Source organism: Geotrypetes seraphini, chromosome 11 (genome assembly GCF_902459505.1).
Source record: "Geotrypetes seraphini chromosome 11, aGeoSer1.1, whole genome shotgun sequence".
NCBI classification, from domain to species: Eukaryota; Metazoa; Chordata; class Amphibia; order Gymnophiona; family Dermophiidae; genus Geotrypetes; species Geotrypetes seraphini.
The window spans coordinates 55,752,350-55,771,388 of record NC_047094.1 but is presented as its reverse complement, the minus strand read 5'-3'; the positions used below and the strand labels follow the sequence as shown (position 1 = coordinate 55,771,388).

At 43.4% G+C, this 19,039-nt stretch overlaps 1 protein-coding gene across 6 annotated transcripts in view; it reads left to right on the top strand.

Moving 5' to 3' along the window:
- Positions 1 to 19,039, top strand: part of RAB11FIP3 (RAB11 family interacting protein 3) — a 247,074-nt gene that overhangs the window by 139,094 nt on the left and 88,941 nt on the right. For all 6 annotated transcript variants that reach the window (XR_004541136.1, XM_033963921.1, XM_033963922.1 and 3 more), the window contains one exon: positions 7,573 to 7,784. Coding sequence is in view for 5 of the 6 variants with exons in the window: in XM_033963921.1 (XP_033819812.1) it covers positions 7,573 to 7,784 (212 nt within the window). In the remaining variant the exon portion in view is untranslated. The remainder of the gene's footprint in view (positions 1 to 7,572; positions 7,785 to 19,039) is intronic.

Sequence of the window (19,039 nt, the reverse complement as noted above, 5' to 3'; positions counted from 1 at the left end):
AGCTGTTGGTGGGAGGGCGAATGTTCACTCCAACACAATGTTGTCTTAGAAACAGTCACCCATAGGCTGGCAGTGGAATCTCATACTCGGAGTCTCCCTTTTTTGGTGGCCTTCTCATTTCAGCCTGGTTAAAAGCAAGTCCATCCAAATTCAGCTTATTTCAATTGTTATAATAGATGCGCCTGATCCGTGCTGGGAAGCTCAACTAAAAGGGTTTCATTCCCAGGGCCCTTTGTCTTAAAGCCTGGACATCAGCCTTCTAGAATTGACAATAAGCTGTAGTCTAATAGGGCAGTTTTCAAAATGTGAGAAGTTATAAAGTCTTCATGTGCGGTTACCCATGGACTTTGCACAGATTAAAGAGGAGAATGTGTGAATTCTTTTTCATGGAGAGGTTGGTTGATGCCTGAAATTCCATTCTGAGAGAGTTGGTGGCTGAATTAAAAAATGCATGGGATATAAACATAGAAGATCTCTAATTAGAAAAAGAATGGTATAAAAAACAAATGGTTGTATGTGTGTTTGATGGGTCAAGTGGTGCTTAGAAGGCAATTCCGGCTATGAAGAACTAAGGCCGGTACTGGTCAGACTTGCACAGTCTTTATCCCGTATTGGCAGTTCGGTTTAGGATGAGCTGGAGAGGGCTTTGATGGAAACTCTAGTAAACTGGAATGTGAGAGCAGTGCTGGCATACTTTTACAGTCTGAACCCCACAAATGACAAGATGTTTTGATAGCCCTCCAGTAGTTAGAAACACGATGGCAGATAAAGGCCAAATGGCCATCTAGTCTGCCCATCTGCAGTAACCATTATCTCTTCCCTTCTCTAAGAGATTTCACTTGCTTATCCCACACCTTCTTCTAAGGACCAATATTGGGCAGACTTCTACAGTTTATGTTCCAGAAAGCCAATTTATTCATGAATTAATAATGGATGTGAAATGTTGGGCACACTGTAATATTAAGTGTGTCTTTTGGGCAGGCTGTTCAGGTCTTTTATCTGCCATCATTTACTGTGTGTGTTTTCTCTGGGGGAAAAAGTGGCTAAATTTGCACTTTTTCTGCAAATACCTGTTCCCTAAGCAGTTTGTGAAGGGAGAGGAAGTACCACATACTAAAAATAAGTCATTTCGTATTTAAAAAGACTTAAACTCCCACCCTTTTTTCAAAGCTGTGCAGCCGAGTGCCACACTACAAATGCTCCAATGCCCAGTAAATTCCTATGAGTGTTGGAGTATTTACTATGCTGGCCAGCGCTTTTGGCTTTAGTAAAAGTACCTATTAAGCTATCGGAGCCAGTGTGGGTCAATCTTTGTGCATAGAATCTGCATGCACATACGTCTAACCAGTCATTGGGCAGCAGTTTTGTAACAGCCTGTTTCTGTATAAAAATACTTTTACCCTTGGAAATGCCTAAGCAAATTGTTTTTTTCAAAGCATTCAGAAATCAAATGATCTATCAAATTGTCCGGGTACAGACCTGTGCACTTCTTCCTCCATATTCATGGAGGTTAGGTGCAGAGCCAGCCCGCGAATAGGGAAAAATTGCAAATAAGTTTTTGGGCCGGTTCTGACCCACCCCTGCCTCCCTCCTGCATCCCCAGACCTTACCTGGTGGAATAGCGGTGACACGGGGCAGGAACGATCTTCCTATGCTCCTGCCCCATGCAGAGCCATCATCAAAATGGCTGCCATGAGTTCCCGTTGTAGTCTCGTGAGACCACAGGAACTCACAGCAGCCATTTTCGATGATGGCTCTGCATGGGGCAGGAGTGTAGGAAAATCATTCCTGCCCTGCATCACCGCTAGACCACCATGTAAGGTCATTTCATTAAGGGGGGAGGGGGTCCCGGCACCAAAAACGGCGAATAGTCAAAACCACGGGTCCCGAAACCGCGAATAAGGACGGAGGGGTGTACTGTAAATAATAATAAAAATGTATTTGTAGTTCAAAGCGGTTTACATCAAAAGAAGCTGTCAAATAACAGCGAAAATACATACATTAACAACATTCCTGAAATACATCAACAAAAATAATTTAGAGAAATTTATCATATAAATAGGTTTTCAAAGATCTTCTAAATGAATGATATGTAGAAGAAATTATTAACTATTAACTTATAATTCTACCCCAAATACCAGCCTGGTAAGATAGAGTTCTGTCCGGGAATTTTTTTTTTTTTTCCAAATTATTTGTTTGTTTTCAATCTTATATCAAGTGCACAAACAATAAAACAATACAATTAAACACATCACTTGACAATCTTTCTGATTTATCTTACAATACATAAAATTACCACCCTCCCCTCCCATCATTCCTCTATTATTTCCCCAATAAGAAAAATGTAAAATATACCTCCTCCTCCCCCCAATCATTAGACGGTGTATATTACAATAGAAAATGGTGTTTACTCATTACAATAAGAAGTTAATGGCTCCCAAATTTTATTAAATTTCTTATAGCTTCCTTGTTGTATAGCTATTGCTCTTTCCATTTTATATATGTGACATAATTAATTCCACCAGAAATTGTAATTGAGTCTACTGTAATTTTTCCATTTACTTGTGATATGCTGAATGGCGACTCCTGTCATTATCAATAAAAGTTTATTGTTATGTAATGATATTTGGCTCTTTTTTTCATCATAGACATACCAAATAGTACTGTATTATAAGATAATGCCACATGCTTTTCCAAATTGTCCAGGAATTTTTTAGAAACACGTCCTTTCAACATGGTAAATGAAAACAAAGAAGTTCACATGTATGTCTTAAACTAGTAGAAAATATAAAATGTTTGGAAAGGTAACAATGGAAAGGAACAAAGCTGATCACAATAACTTTTTTCAGCCCTTTCATCAACTTTTTAAAACATTCTCCCCCATTATATTAGACATATCTGTTAAATCTTTCACTTCTTAAAGTCTATGCCTGAAAATAGATTGCCTGCCAAAATGTTTCAGTTTTTGAGCAAAAGGCAAATGATTATTCAAAGACTGGCGTTTGTAATGGAAAATGTATTAGTCAGCCAGGGGAACATTTGCCTGAATTGGTCACTGTCGACTGTAAGTAGGAATTAATAGCAACTGAATTTTGAGTAGAAAAGCCAATGGAGAAATAAGAAATCTCCTAAGCACCTACTTCCCATTCCTTCAAAGAAAGTACATACTGTGTGTTTGCTTTTAAAAAAAAAAAATAAAAGGACACTTTGATAATTAACCCCAGCAGCCACGATTGATGCACAGCTTTCGCTGAGCAGGAGGGCACTTTCTTGTACCCTGCAGGGTGCTGTCAAAGCACCACAGAGGCAATGGGGCTGATTGAGGTAAAAGAAAAGAAAACTGAATGGAAAGAGAGTGGAACTAAACTTTAGACTGAAATCTGAGTGGCAAGGCTAGAAAAGAGGTTTCTCCTCCTGAAAGGACAAAATAAAGATTTTAGTTCTGAAGCAGGACTCTGAAAAACTATGGATTACAGTGTAATACTGTTAATACATGGTGGTCAGAGGCCAATGTTATATAACCACATATAAATGGATCACTTATATCCAGTTCAACAATAAAATAGCATGCTTAGCATCAAACACCAAGACCTTGATTCTGTAAACTGTGTCCCGATTGTAGGCAGCTGTAGGCGTCCTATAGCTATCTAATCAGCCAATAGGGATGCATGTTGGTTGTTTTTTTTAATGCTTCCCAGCAGGCCATCTATAATGAAGTCACCTCTGGGAGCCTAGGGAGGCCCAGAAGCCTGCCTAAGCTCTCCGAAGGCTAGGTAGTAGCCTTAGGCGAACCTAGGAGGTCCTACGCGTCTCCCTATAAAGCGGGCCTACATTGTAAGTAGTCATGGCCGCAATACTTAATCGTGGCAAGGGATCTCCCTGCCGCGATTAGTATAGCAAAACAAATGAGGCAGGAGGGATGCCAAATCCCCCTTGCCGAAAGACCCACAGGAGGGTGCCCAACCCCTTTTGCCAGTAGGTCCCCTCCCACTGAAGATCGCGGTAGGAGGTGCCCAACCCCTCCTGCCCAATGACCGCCCACCCTTTCCCAAAGATTGCTAGCAGGAGGGTGCCCAATCCTTCCTGCCGGACCCCCCCAAACAAACCCCCCTCCTGTCCCCAACCCCCCCCCCCCCAATGAAATGCCCCTTCCCTGGACCCCCCCAAACAAAACCACTCCATTCTAGGTACCCCCTTCCCATGCTCACCACGCAAGTTGGCCAGATGGGTCCTTGCACTGATGGCTGGCAGACCCACCTCTGTCCAAATGAGGTGGGCCCGCCCCTCCCCTGCCCACAGGAGCCTAGGGCCTGATTGGCCCAGGCGCCTAAGGCCCCTCCTATGGGTGGGGCCTTAGGCGCCTGGCCAGGAGGGTTTCCAGAGAGGGGGTGGATGGGGGGTTTCATTGGGGGATATCCAGGGAGGGGGGTTGGAGTGTTTCATTGGAGGGGGGGTTCGGGGATGGGTGGTTCGTTGGGGAGGGGGACCGGCATGGTGGATTGGGCACCCTCCTGCCAGCAATCTTCGGGAAAGGCTGGGTGGTCATCAGGCAGGAGGGGTTGGGCTCCCTTCTGCCGCAATCGTACGGAGGTGGGGGGAGGGGCTGGCAGCCGCAACCACTATACTTATCGCAGCAGGGAAATCCCTTGCCCTAAAAAGTACAGCAGCCACGTCTACAGTAACCCAGTTCTGTAACCGGCTTTTATAACATGGACATCAGTTACAGAATCTGGTTTATTTTGGGTGGGTCTAGGCCCGATTCTGTATAGGACGCCCTTCCCAGGCATCCTCTACAGCAGGGGTGCCCACACTTTTTGGGCTTGCGAGCTACTTTTAAAATGACCAAGTCAAAATGATATACCAACAATAAAAATGCTAAACATATATATATATATATATATATATATATATATATATATATACACACACCGAGTGTACTTTGTATTTATGTTCAAATATTTTTTTATTATACAGCCCCCCTCCCCCGAAGGCCTGACCCCCCCTGAAGGTCTGCACATTCCCCCTCAAAGGTTGACTCCCCCCCTGAAGGCCTGCACTACCCCTTGAAGGACTGCACTCCCCCCCCCCCCCCGAAGGCCTACCCTCCCCACTTCCATTTACCTAATTCCAGCAGGGAGCAGTCTGCAGAGAGGATCGCTGGTACTTTAGCGATCCTTGCAGGTTGCCATAGGCCTCAGGAGCTGTCTTCCCTCTGCCCCAAGCCTGTCGCTGACTTAGAGGAGGGGAAGGACCACGGCAGAGGGAAGACAGCTCCTGAGGCCTATGGCAACCTGTAAGAATTGCTAAAGTACCACCTGCCACCGGCCGTCTCCCATTCGTCCCCTTTGGAGATCCCCACAGGAATAAGGAAGTTAAATTAATAGAATACTTAGGCACAGAAAAACAAAGAAATACCTCCAAGAACTGCCCCATAAGAACTGCCTGTCACAATGCTCATTAGTGGAACTGAATAAAAGACAAGTACAATGGATTTAGAAGGGGGACAATCTGCCCGGGTGCACGGCTTGGAGGGGTGCACAGCCGGCCAGGTCCGGGTCATCCTGCCTTTCTTTTCCCCCGGTCCGCGCTCGGGGCTTGCGCCTGCCTGGTCCCGCGCCGACGCTCGAATGGTGCCGTCAACTCCCGCGAGTCTCGCGATAACCAACAGCACCATTTGGGTGGCGGGTGCGAGGCCCGTGCGCAGACCGGTGGAAAGGAAGGGCAGGAGGACCCGGACGGCTGTGCATCCCTCCAAGCCGTGCACCCGGGGCGTTGGCGGACCGCCCCACCTCGGTACGCCACTGATTGGGAGGCCGATTTTGGGGTTTTTAAAATTGTATATCGGGCAGCATTAGGCCTCGCTCTTACCTCAATCATTACAGGCGCTTCTATTTCTTGTGATGCGCTGAGCTCCGTCCCCCACCGACCTTCACCCCGCCCTTCCAGCACTCTGATTGGCCAGCGTTCTTTAAGAGGCGGGCCAGTCAGGAGGGGAAAAAAAGAGAAAGGAAGAAGGGAACCTGCTGTGCGATCGACTGGGGTCGCCTGAGCGAACGACCTGTCGATCGCGATCGACGCGTTGGGCACCCCTGCTCTACAGAATCCAGGCCCAAATGTGTAAACTGCTGCAATATATTAAGGCTAAGTGATAAATCAGGCTTTTAAATAAACTATTGACAGACTATACAGTATTTCTGCAACAGTCTTTTACAGAAATAAGGATCAATTCTATATCAAACCACATTTCTGTACAAACATTTATTGGTTATTCAATTTGCAAAAAAAAAGGCAAAGAATACACTACAGTGTTATAAAGTCTATAAAGCCATTGCTTATTTTTGAAGTCTTTAGCTGTTTGTGGTTTGTAATACTTTTTTTTTCTCACAAAATATGTCATTTGCCTTAGGTGCATGATTTCTAAAGGTTCTGTCCTAAGTTCTTCCAATAATCTGTTGACTTAATAAAGAGCAGTGATTGCTTCAAGAAACCAAATTTTCAAAGTTTGTACATCTTCTCTGTTCTTGTTATCACTAGTGTTGTCTTCTGGGATACCATGCTGTGGTAACAGCCTGTATAATATCTTCCTCTGACAGAAATTACGTATTAGGAACATCCACATCATTATTTTCATTCTAACCAGTTACTTATCATTTCAACAGAAATCTCTATTTCAAAATCTTTCAACATTTTGTAGATATAAACAGAAATTGATCAGATTTATCTGACAAGACCTTCCTCTAGTGAATCCATGTGCCTCCGGTCCTGTAATCCACAGGATTCCAGAAACTTCATCATTCTCTATTTTAAAAGTGTTTCCATTAATTTGCTTACCACAGAAGTCAGACTTACTGGCCTGTAATTCTCTACTTCTTCCTTCCACTTTTGTGGAGAGAAACTAAGTTGACTTGAATATAAGACCGGGGGGATTAATATTCATGTTCCCTGCCAGGATCTGCGCCCTGCCCCCCTCCCTGGCTCTGCACCCAGCCTCCCTCCTTGCCAGGTTCACAAGTCCCGCGAGAACTTGGGGCAGCCATTAAGTGAGCGGCTCAGCACTGTGAATGAGCGAGGATAGCTTGCTCATGCCTGGTACACCAGTGGGCTGCGAGAACTCAAGGCAGCCATTCAGAGAAAGCTCACTCCTGCCTGATACACTGCTGGACCACCAGGGATTCAAAATGTTAAGCAGGAGGAGGGAAAAAAAATTGGCAGAGTCAGCTGGGACAGGAGACGGGAGGGATCCATCCTGTCTCGGCCCACCCCATCAGGCCATACAGCAGGCCTGGTGGAGGCCTGCAATAAGTTTGAGAGGGGGCAAGTGGGCGATGACCCAAATATAAGCCGAGACCCCCATTTTTGGGCCCAAAATCTCGGTTTATATTAGAGTATATACAATAACTCTAATCCACTGACCCAGGAGGTGAGAGCACATAGGTGGTTTTGAGCATGGATTTTCCACTGCATAGCACACAACTGGTTCTCTGTCTCTCAAAGGCACACATATGGCTTTATGTATATGATAAATCACATGCTAAATAGTAATTCTATTCTATTTTTTAATTTTTATAATAGGCAAATGAGGTGACTGATAGTGCTTACATGGGCTCTGAGAGCACTTACAGTGAATGTGAAACCTTCACAGATGAGGACACCGGCACACTGGTCCATCATGAAATGCACGATGACGTGGAAACAGATAGTGCTCTTGATGCCACCCTGCACTCAGAGTTCCCCGACCACATTGAGGAAGCGGAAAATAGCTTATTCCTGCACACTCCTGGCAGGTGAGTACAAAGAGAACAATGAATTGATGCAAAGCTCTGGAAAGTGAATTAAAAATAGAAAAAACCCTAGAGAACTATGCCCTAAAAGTCATGCTGCCAGATGGCTGAAGCATGTTATACATTGAAGAATGCAAACTTATTGGGAATAAAATAAATTTCATTGTGGCAGCTTTAGACTGGGTTTTCATAAATGATGATCTGATCTTTGATAAGCTGTCCATGAGTTCTGGTGTTAACACAAACTATCTCCTTTTATTTTTTTAGGTTTTAGAGGGGTACATATTTTTATAAAGCTTTTTCCATGTGTAAAGTATGTTTTATCCGAGGACAAGCAGGCATCATATTCACATGTGGGTGATGTCATCCACAGAGCCCAGTACTGATCTAATCTGAAATTTGTGGATCACTCTGTGCCTATAAAGGTTCCAGTCAATTTATACTTAGACAAGAGCCCATGCAACATGCAATGTGCCAGATTTTAAGAACAGATGGGATGCTCATGTCAGATCTCTAAGAGGGGATGGGTCATCAGAGTGCGATCTCTTAAAGGGTAGCTAGGGGGGTGGGTCAATAGAGTGGGCAGACTTGATGGGCCTTGGCCCTTTTCTGCCGTCACTTTCTATGTTTCTATGTTTAAGAAGCCGTTAAAGCATTATACAATATAAGACGTATTCTGAAAACACTCCCAGATAAACTCGATTAATCTTAACATGATAATGTAATTTCAAAAGTTTTTTATATTATCGCTGTCTGTATACAGTCTCTTCCTCTGTAAACCGCTCTAAACTGTTTGTGGTATTGCGGTATATAAAAATAAAGTTATTATTAAGAGGAACAAGGCAAGTGAGGCACTAGAAAAGGAGTTGAAGTACAGACAGTCTAAAAGTATACTTTTACTCAGAAAAGGGTGTATATAAAATTTCATACACCTGTGAAAGGTGCACCTACTTTTATGCAAGCTGGAAATATATGCATTTCTGGGGACATAGCTTGGATGGAGCAAAGGCAGTGTTGTGATACAGTATAATCTCGTTATAACGGACTTCAAGGGACCTGGAAAAACAGTCCGTTATATCCAGAGTTGCATTTTTTAAAAAACTTTATTTAGATCAACTTGAAACAACGTATAATAGATGAACAACAGTCACTGCACAACCATATCAGCAACATCAATAACAAAACTCAGCAAAACATTGGTATGGCACGAAATGATTGCAAAAACCAGAACACTAAAAGATTTCTAAAGCATTATGTCATACTGTACTGGAAAGAAAAATATTCTGTCATTTTCTTCTGGGCTGCATTTTGATACTATATTACCGGCACGCCACACGCTTTGTAGGCAGAGCCTGCATGTCTGTTATAGCCGAACAAAAACTACCGTACAGCTAAAAGCGGCTCTGGGGACCAAATTGGTTGTCCATTATATGTGAAAGTCCGTTATATGCGAGTCCACTATATGCGGTGATTTTCTGCATGTTCATAAAGGCGCACAGCCGGGACCAGCGGACCTCGTCTGCTATAAACGATATTCTGTTATAAGCGAGTCCGTTATAACAAGATTATACTGTATACATACCTACAATACATGCATACATTTACACACATACTATGTAAGTGGAAATGTGTGTGTCTACATTTGGACGCCATTGGGGCTGGTTTTGTATGCCACTTTATAAAGTACATAGGCACATTGCCTTTATAAAATAGGTTTAACCTTTTATTTGACATTGTTGCTCAGAAGCAACATGTGTTTCTATGGTTCGTATGGAAGATCTGCATCTCCAAATGTCTGTTACTTGGCACTGTTGCTCTTGTTTAACATCAAGTTTCATAAAGCAGCCGTTTTCACCATCTGCCAATTAATAGGAGGAATTTTGGATTACACAGACATCCTGCTATAAAGTCAGGACTTAAGTGTTTCAAAATCAACAACCATATTCACTTCAGTGCTATATTAGGATATAAGCTTAATGCAACTAAGTCCACTGCACTTTATCTGAACATAACTACTGAGGCCCTGGACAGATTTAAAGCTGAATTCTCATTTCTGTGAGAATATGTGTTTTCAGTATTTGGAGTAATTGTGCCAGTTGTCTTAAAGGAGCACTATAGCTTCATCCTTTCTTGTCGATTAAGTAGGACCTCCACAGATGGCAGGTTATGCCAACCTTTATTGAATTAATATTATAAAAATGAATACTTCTCCTCATGTTATATTTCTATTTGCCATTCTGCCATGTGGGGGCCCCGAATGCCTCGATAAGGTTTTAAATAGATATTGGAATTTATTTGGAGGAAGAGACCTTGAGTATCTGTAGTGTGCTTGCAACTTCGTTTGAGAGGGGAAATATATATTTGCCCAAGTTTAAGTGGTTTAATTGGGTGGCACAACTGAAAGTGGCTATGAGATGGTTCTTGGTGAATTCAGAGCCTCATTGAATGGAAATAGAGGGCTGTGCAGTTTATTCTTGTTTGTTGTGGCAGCTACTTTTCTCATCTTGGGAAGAGCTGAAGGATATGGTTGGGGTTCATCCAACAATGCCTAGTTTTCAGATGTAGAGTGCCTAGAATGCTTAAAATTCAGGTAGATGTTGGTTTGGTTCCACAAAAAATTGGTATTTTGACTGAAATATGGGTGTTCTTCATGGTTTAAGTGGATAGAAACAGCAGGTCTGGTAGGGTGCTGGATTTTATTTAAAAAAGGAACATTAATGACCTGGGAGATTAAATCACTTTTTTTCAGACAAATATGCCTCATATTGCTCTATAAGGTAGAGAATATTTTTTGGAGAGTGAAGCGGAATAAAGGTCTTATCGCTCCATGGTGCGACCTCACCTGAAGTATTGTGTTGCCTTATCTCAAGAAAGATGTTGTATTGGTTGCCTTATCTCAAGAAAGATGTAGCAGAAATAAAAAAGGTTCAAAGAAGAGCAACCAAGATGATAAAGGGGATGGAACGCCTCTCGTATGAGGATAGACTAAAATGGTTAGGGCTCTTCAGCTTAGGAAAGAGACTGCTGTGGAAAGATATGATTGAAATCCTTCAAAATCCTGAGTGGTGTAGAACATGTAAAGTGGATTGATTTTTTTTTACTCCGTCAAAAATTACAAACACTAGGAGACACTCGATGAAGTTACAGGGAAATACTTTTAAAACAAATAGGAATAAATATTTTTTAGTTAAGCTCTGGAACACATTGGTAAGAGCAGTTAACTAACGTAGCTGGTTTTAAGAAAGGTGTGGACAATTTCCTGGAGGAAAAGCCCATAATCTGTTCTTGAGACAGACATGGGGGAAGCCACTGCTTGCCTTAGATCAGTAGCATAGAATGTTGCTACTATTTAGGTTTTTGCCAGGTACTAGTGACCTGGATTGGCCACTGTGAAGACAGGCTACTGGGGTCGGTAGCATGGAATGCTGATACTTTTGGGGGGGGGTTTCAGATACTAATGACTTGGACTGGCTACTGTAAGGATGGACTACTGAGCTAGATGGATCATTGGACTGATCCAGTAAGGCTATTCTTATGTTCTTAATATCATGTGTGCAGCATGTCAGATATATGAACATTATCTATCAGGTATGTGCCAACTTTAAAAGAGTTGACAACCACAGCTTCAGTTTCCTTGGGTCCCTCATTAATCACAATGGCGGTTCAACAGCAGAGATCAAGAATCGATTAGCACTGGGGCATGCATCCATGGTGAACATGGACCAAATATGGAAATAAGTACAAGGACGTCTCGGTCACCATCAAACAAAGATTGATCACTGCCATTGTGTTCCCAATCATGACATATGGCTGTGAGTCATGGACACTCATGAAAGCAGATAGAAGAAAAATTGCTTCCTTTGAACTGTGGTGCTGGAGAAGACTACTATGAATCCCATGGGCAGCTAGGATCACCAACAAAGATGTTCTTGATCACATAAACCCAGAGTTGTCCCTTGAAGGCAAGATTACCAGACAGAAACTGACTTATTTTGGACATGTGATGTGGGCAAATTCACTAGAAAAGGAGGTGCTACTCAGAATGGTCAGTGGTAAAAGGAAACAGGGGAGACCTGGCTGGATACCGTAAAGAATGACACAGGAATCAACACCAAGCAATTGAAAGAAGCCGGGAAAAACAGGGAAGGACTGGCCTACAGAATATCTAAGGGTCGGACACAACTGAATGGATAGCCTAAGGGTCGGACACGACTGAATGGATAGCAGTAGTAGTCATGACTGTTGAGTTTAATTATCAAAATCTTGAGTGAACTACAGGCTAGGGGCATGAAAGTGAGTTGAAAAGGGTGTAAGACTGAAGGTTCACCTAGAGTGGACTAAATATATATATAAATATAAATATATATATATATTACCAACAAAAGGCAAACAATCTTGACTAAAGGAAAAACTGCCTACTAAAGCTAGCATCAGTTTTTTGACCAGCTCTGCTGTAAGATTCAAGTGGTCTGGGAGCTCAGTAGCTTTAGGTAGTCACTCAAGCTGATATCAGGGGAGGGGGGCTTAGCAGGAAACTTAAGGTTGAATTTAAGAATGGACAAAAATGGAGGGGGAAATGATGGAAAAATGCATCATCAACTTTAGTGCACAATGGAATGTCTTTAAACTGAGCCTTGAATTTCCTGCAACTTCTTTTTCAGGGGGGGGGGATTCTGCAGCATGGCATCATGCAGGATTTGCATACAATTCCCCTCCCCTGCTAGCTTGTAACTAAAAGCAGCATAGATGGTGTCACTAAGGTTCTCAAACATCATTTTCTCTCCCTGTGAACTGTTACTTCCCTCCCACTTTCTTGTGCCATTTAATCTCTCCAAAAGGTGTCCCCTGGAACATATGATGTCTTCTAGCGATGCCTGGCTCTGATCAAGCCAGGTGGTGTTTGTATTGCTATTATGGTCTCACAGTTCCAGTCTTTCAAGAATGCTGTAGGAGTATAGACATTCGAAGGACAGCAGCAAGAGAGACTGTTAGTGATGGAACATGTCGCTGTTGGGAATAGGGCAGAGGAAATGGATTCCAGGGTTGGAGTGTAGAGAAATTGTCAGTGAAAAGAGAGTGTGTAAGTGTTGAATAGATGTGAGGGTATGAGAAAGTAAGAATGAACTAGGAGTAGGGAACCATGGGATGATTTTCCAAGGGCTGCTAAGCAGGGATAGTGTGCATCTATCAAAGAAAGGAAGAAGTTTCTTCAGCAGCAGCAGCATTGCCTACTTGCTTCCCGACTCAGAAGCGCCAAACCTTCCAACTTCCCCCACCTGACATCAATTCTGATATTGGAGAGGAAGTTCCGGGCCAGCCAATCGCTTCCTGGCTGGCCCAGAACTTCCTCTCCAACTTCAGAAATGACGTTGGGGAGAGGAAATCTGATCAGCCCGATGCTTCTGTGTAGGGAAGCAGGGAGAGTTTGGGGGGTGGTGGTTTGGAGGCCTGATCCCTGATGGTGGCGGCAGTGGCTTGGGAGCAGGCAGGGAAACAGAAAGAAGGGGGAGCAGGGAGACAGAAAGAAAGGACATAGAGCGAGAAAGACAGAAAGAAAGAAAGGGGAGACAAGAAGACAGAAAGAAAGGGGCATGGAGCGAGAAAGACAGACAGAAAGAAAGGGGGTCAGAGAGACAGAAAGAACGACAGAAAGAAAAAAAGGGGAGGGGGGGACAGGGAGAGAGGAAAAACAAGTTGGCAGAGGGAATGAGGTCTGGAAGCATACAGCAGGCTGAAAGAAGGGAAGAAATATTGGATGCACAGTCAGAAGAATAAAGTGCAACCAGAGACTCATGAAATCAGACAACAAAGGTAGGAAAAATGATTTTATTTTCAGTTTAGTGATCAAAATGTGTCCGTTTTGAGAATTTATATCTGCTATCTATATTTTGCACTATGTCCCCCTTTTGCTAAACCACAATAGCGGTTTTTAGCGCAGGGAGCCTATGAGCATCGAGAGCAGCACAGGGCATTCAGCGCACTAAAAACTGCTATTGCAGTTTAGTATAAAGGGAGGGGGTATATTTGTCTATTTTTGTATAGTTGTTCCTGAGGTGACATTGCATAAAGTCATCTGCCTTGACCTCTTTGAAAACCCGCAGAATATAAATGATGTTTAACATTTTCTCTGCGTACAGTGTGCTTTGTGGGTTTTATAAAATTTTATTGTTGGTAGATCATTTTGACTTGGTCATTTTAAAAGTAGCTCGCAAGCCCAAAAAGTGTGGGCACCCCTGATCTAGAGGATGTGATGGAAGAGGTTGAGATGGATTTGGTGGCGATCAAAGAGACATGGTTCACGGAGAACCATGACTAGGATATAATTATACTGGGCTATAATCTGTTCAGGAAAGACAGGATAGGAAGAAAAGGAGGGGGAGTGGCATTATATGTTAAAGATCATATTAAAACCACACAATTGCAGGATCTACAGGATATTGAAGAGGCGCTAAGGGCTCCTTTTACGAAGCCGCATTAGCGACTTTATCGCACGTACCTTTTTAGCGCGCGCTAACCTCCGCACTAGCTCAAAAACTACCGCCTGCTCAAGAGGAGGCGGTAGCGGCTAGTGCGGCCGGCAAATTAGCGTGCGCTATTACGCATGTTAAACCGCTAACACAGCTTTGTAAAAGGAGCCCTAAGAGTCAATCTGGAAAAAGAGAATGGAAAATGTATCTACATTGGTGTGATATACAGACAAAAGAAGTGGATAGGGATTTAATAGCAGACATTCAGAATATAGCTGTGAAAGGGGAAGTATTACTAATAGGTAAAAAGTAGGGGGTGCAAGAAAGCAGGGGATGATCCAGAAGGGAGCAGGGAGAGAGAGAAGGACAAGTTGAGGTGAGAGGGGATGAATTGTCTGTGGCCTTAAGGTTTAGATTTCTGTTTGTGGATTTTATTTGGCAATCCACAAAACTTGAAAGGAGATCTGAGTTGCTGGTATCAGTCTTCCCTGATTTTCTATAGTGCTACAGGAACATAAGAACATAAGAAATGCCTTCACCGGATCAGACCGTGGTCCATCTTGTCCGGCGATCCGCACACGCGGTGGCCCATTTAGGTACTCCTTTTTGGAGACCCGGATTTCCCGTATCCCTCAATGTGATTTGCAAGAAGGTGTGCATCCAACTTGCGCTTGAAACTCGGAACAGTAGTCTCCGCCACAACCTCCTCCGGGAGAGCATTCCAAGCGCCAACCACTCGCTGTGTGAAACAGAACTTCCTAACATTTGTCCTAAACCTGCTGCCAATCAGTTTCAGGCTATGACCTCTTGTCCGTGTCACCTCCGAAAATGTTAGTAATGCTGTTTCCTGGTCTATTTTATCAAATCCCTTTAATATTTTAAAAGTCTCTATCAAATCCCCTCGCAATCTTCTCTTCTCGAGGGTGAATAGTCCCAGTTTTCTGAAGCGTTCTTCGTAGCTCAAATTTTCCATACCTTTGACTAGTTTCGTGGCTCGCCTCTGCACCCTCTCCAGCAGAGTTATATCCTTCTTTAGGTATGGAGACCAGTGTTGGACACAGTATTCCAAGTGAGGTCTGACCATCGCTCTGTAAAGTGGCATTATGACCTCTTCCGATCTGCTCGTGATCCCCTTCTTAATCATGCCCAACATCCTGCTTGCTTTTTTCGCCGCCGCCGCACATTGAGCCGAAGGCTTTAGGGTTCTGTCTATTAGTACCCCCAAATCCCTTTCTTGTTCGCATTTGGCTAATGTCACCCCCAACATCTTATACTCATGTTCTTTGTTTTTCTTTCCTAGATGCATCACCTTGCATTTATCTATGTTAAAATTCATCTGCCACTTTTTCGCCCAAGTTTCCAGCTGGTTTAGATCCTTCTGAAGATCCTTGCAGTCCCCTAGAGAGCCAACCACCCGACATATTTTTGTATCATCTGCAAACTTTGTTACATTGCATGTTTCCTCTTCAAGGTCGTTTATAAAAATATTAAACAAGATAGGCCCAAGAACCGAACCCTGGGGCACGCCGCTGGTCACTCTCTCCCAGTCCGAGAATTGCCCATTAATGCTAACCCTCTGCCTTCTGTTCTCTAGCCATTTGCCAATCCATCTGTGCACTTCTCCTCCTATTCCATGGTTCAGTAGTTTTCTCATAAGCCTTGCATGCGGAACCTTGTCAAACGCTTTCTGGAAATCCAAGTAAACTATATCCACTGGATATTCAGAGCATTTTACAAACAAAGAGAAAGTTCTCTACTTAGTGGTGTTTACTGTCTTGTGGATAAGTGACATTGAGGACAGAAGGATGTTCAGGAAAAAGGAACAATAAGGAAGAAACATGGATCACAAGTGTAGTCCTCTTCTTTTCTGTTACTCAGCAATAGAAGGATGCAGTAGAATCTGATGGAGGTAATGAAATAAGAATTTATTTTATATGGGAAAGTGGAAACGGTAACTATTACTATTGTTGTACCTAAACATTGACTTCTTGTGATTGCTTGTGTTTCCAGCAACAATCATGGACACCATCATGTTGCTGCAAGCGTTAGCAGCATCAAGAAGTCAGCAGTGCTGGGGTGGGTGGCCTGTCAGCTGAGCTGGGTGGGTGTCCCTGTGGGCTGAGTACTGCTAGGAGTTGGATCCTGCTGCAAGCCCTGGCCGGGGGAGGGGGGGGATCCTTCTAGTTGATCGTGTCAGTGAGGTGAGAAGGTAAGAAGAAAAAAATCACCTGAGCCAATACAGTCCACCCCTGGGTTCTACTCAGGGCTCCCCTTGGGCTCTGTGCATTGCTAAAGTAAAATTCCTGAAAACCAGAAGCACAGGCTGAAAAGCTCTAGATCAGTGATTCTTAACCTGGGTTCGACCGAACCCCAGGGGTTCGGTGAGTCAGTCTTGCGGGTTCGGTGGAGGTCAAAACACACCTCCAATTCATATAGCGCTTCAGTCACGTTCAATCATCTATCAGTTATTCAGTGATTTTGATCAAGACTGATCGTGTACTCGGTTTCTTGATCTATCAACTACTAACTAATGCCTTATATACATCAATCAATTCCTGATCAAAATTTGTGATTTAACTGATAGATGATTGAACGTGACCGAAGCGCTTATGATTCGTGACAAGCCCCGCTTGTCCATAATTGGCTGCAGGTGATCACGCAACATCGCTTGGCCTATCTGTGCTGCAGGGGATTTGATGCGCACAGTAGGCGAATTGTAACTGTTGTGATGGTACGTCGTCTGATACCTTAATCCCTTACTAACTATGTCGAGCAAAATACGAAAGTGGTCGGACGAATATGTACAATATGGATTCACATGTTTAACGGAACATGATGGGAGTCAGCGTCCTAATTGCATGATTTGCAATGCCAAGTTGAGTAATTCTAGTCTAGCTCCAGCAAAACTAAGAGAACACTTCCTTAAGCTGCATGGAGATGGAAAATACAAGAACACAACGCTCGCTGAATTCAAGGTGAAGAGAGCAAGATTCGATGAAAAGGCTACTCTGCCTGTTCTTGGCTTTGTACCGATCAACAAACCGATCCTCACAGCATCGTACGAAGTTGCTTACCTAATCGCAAAGCAGGGCAAACCACACACCATTGGTGAAACACTCATAAAACCAGCTGTGTTGAAGATGGCGAATATCATGCTGGGAAAAGTGGCTGAAGTTCAGTTATCTGAAATTCCTCTTTCAAATGACATCATCAGCAACAGAATAGAGGACATGAGCAAAGACATCTTGGCTCAAGTAGTTGCAGATCTGATTTCAAGCCCGGCAAAATTCAGCCTTCAACTCGACGAGACCACAGACGTTTCCAATCTAAGCCAGCTTGCAGTATTCGTGCGCTATGTGAAAGACGACGTGATAAAGGAAGATTTTTTTATTTTGTAAGCCTCTTACAACAACAACTAAGGCAACTGATGTGAAGAAACTTGTGGATGACTTCTTCAAAGACAACAATCTTTAGTGGGATATGGTTTATAGTAACATAGTAGAAGACGGCAGATAAAGACCCGAATGGTCCATCCAGTCTGCCCAACCTGATTCAATTAAAAAAATTTTTTTTTAATTTTTTCTTCTTAGCTATTTCTGGGCAAGAATCCAAAGCTTTACCCGGTACTGTGCTTGGGTTCCAACTGCCGAAATCTCTGTTAAGACTTACTCCAGCCCATCTACACCCTCCCAGCCATTGAAGCCCTCCCCTGCCCATCCTCCACCAAACGGTCATACACAGACATAGACCGTGCAAGTCTGCCCAGTAACCCTAGTTCAATATTTAATATTATTTTCTGATTCTAAATCTTCTGTGTTCATCCCACGCTTTTTTGAACTCAGTCACAGTTTTACTCTCCACCACCTCTCTCGGGAGCGCATTCCAGGCATCCACTTCCCTCTCCGTAAAGTAGAATTTCCTAACATTGCCCTTGAATCTACCACCCCTCAATCTCAAATTATGTCCTCTGGTTTTACCATTTTCCTTTCTCTGGAAAAGATTTTGTTCTACGTTAATACCTGACAGGGGAGATATGATTCAGACGTTCAAATACTTGAAGGGTATTAACGTAGAACAAAATCTTTTCCAGAGAAAGGAAAATGGTAAAACCAGAGGACATAATTTGAGGTTGAGGGGTGGTAGATTCAAGGGCAATGTCAGGAAATTCTACTTTACGGAGAGGGTAGTGGATGCCCGGAATGCGCTTCCGAGAGAGGTGGTGGAGAGTAAAACTGTGACTGAGTTCAAAGAAGCGTGGGATGAACACAGAAGATTTAGAATCAGAAAATAATATTAAATATTGAACTAAGCCAGTTACTGGGCAGACTTGCACGGTCTGTGTCTGTGTATGGCCGTTTGGTGGAGGATGAGGGCTTCAATGGCTGGGAGGGTGTAGATGGGCTGGAGTAAGTCTTAACAGAGATTTCGGCAGTTGGAACCCAAGGATTCTGCAGTTTGTTCGGACGGAGTTCCAGCCATGCTCAGAAGAAAGTTTGGTTTTGGTGCGCTAGTGAATGCCGATGCACCACACATCATTGTTACGCATTGCATTCTGCACAGGCATGCGTTGGCAACAAAAACCTTGCCTCCAAAACTGGCAGAAGTTTTAAAAATTGTTGTGGAATGCGTGAACTATGTGCGAAATAATGCTCTGAAGCACCGCATCTTCAAGGAGCTGTGTAAAGAAATGGGATCTGAATTCGAGGTACTTTTGTACCATTCTAACGTTCGGTGGTTATCCCGGGGACAGGTGCTGAATCGTGTTTTTGCCATGCGTGTGGAATTAGCTCT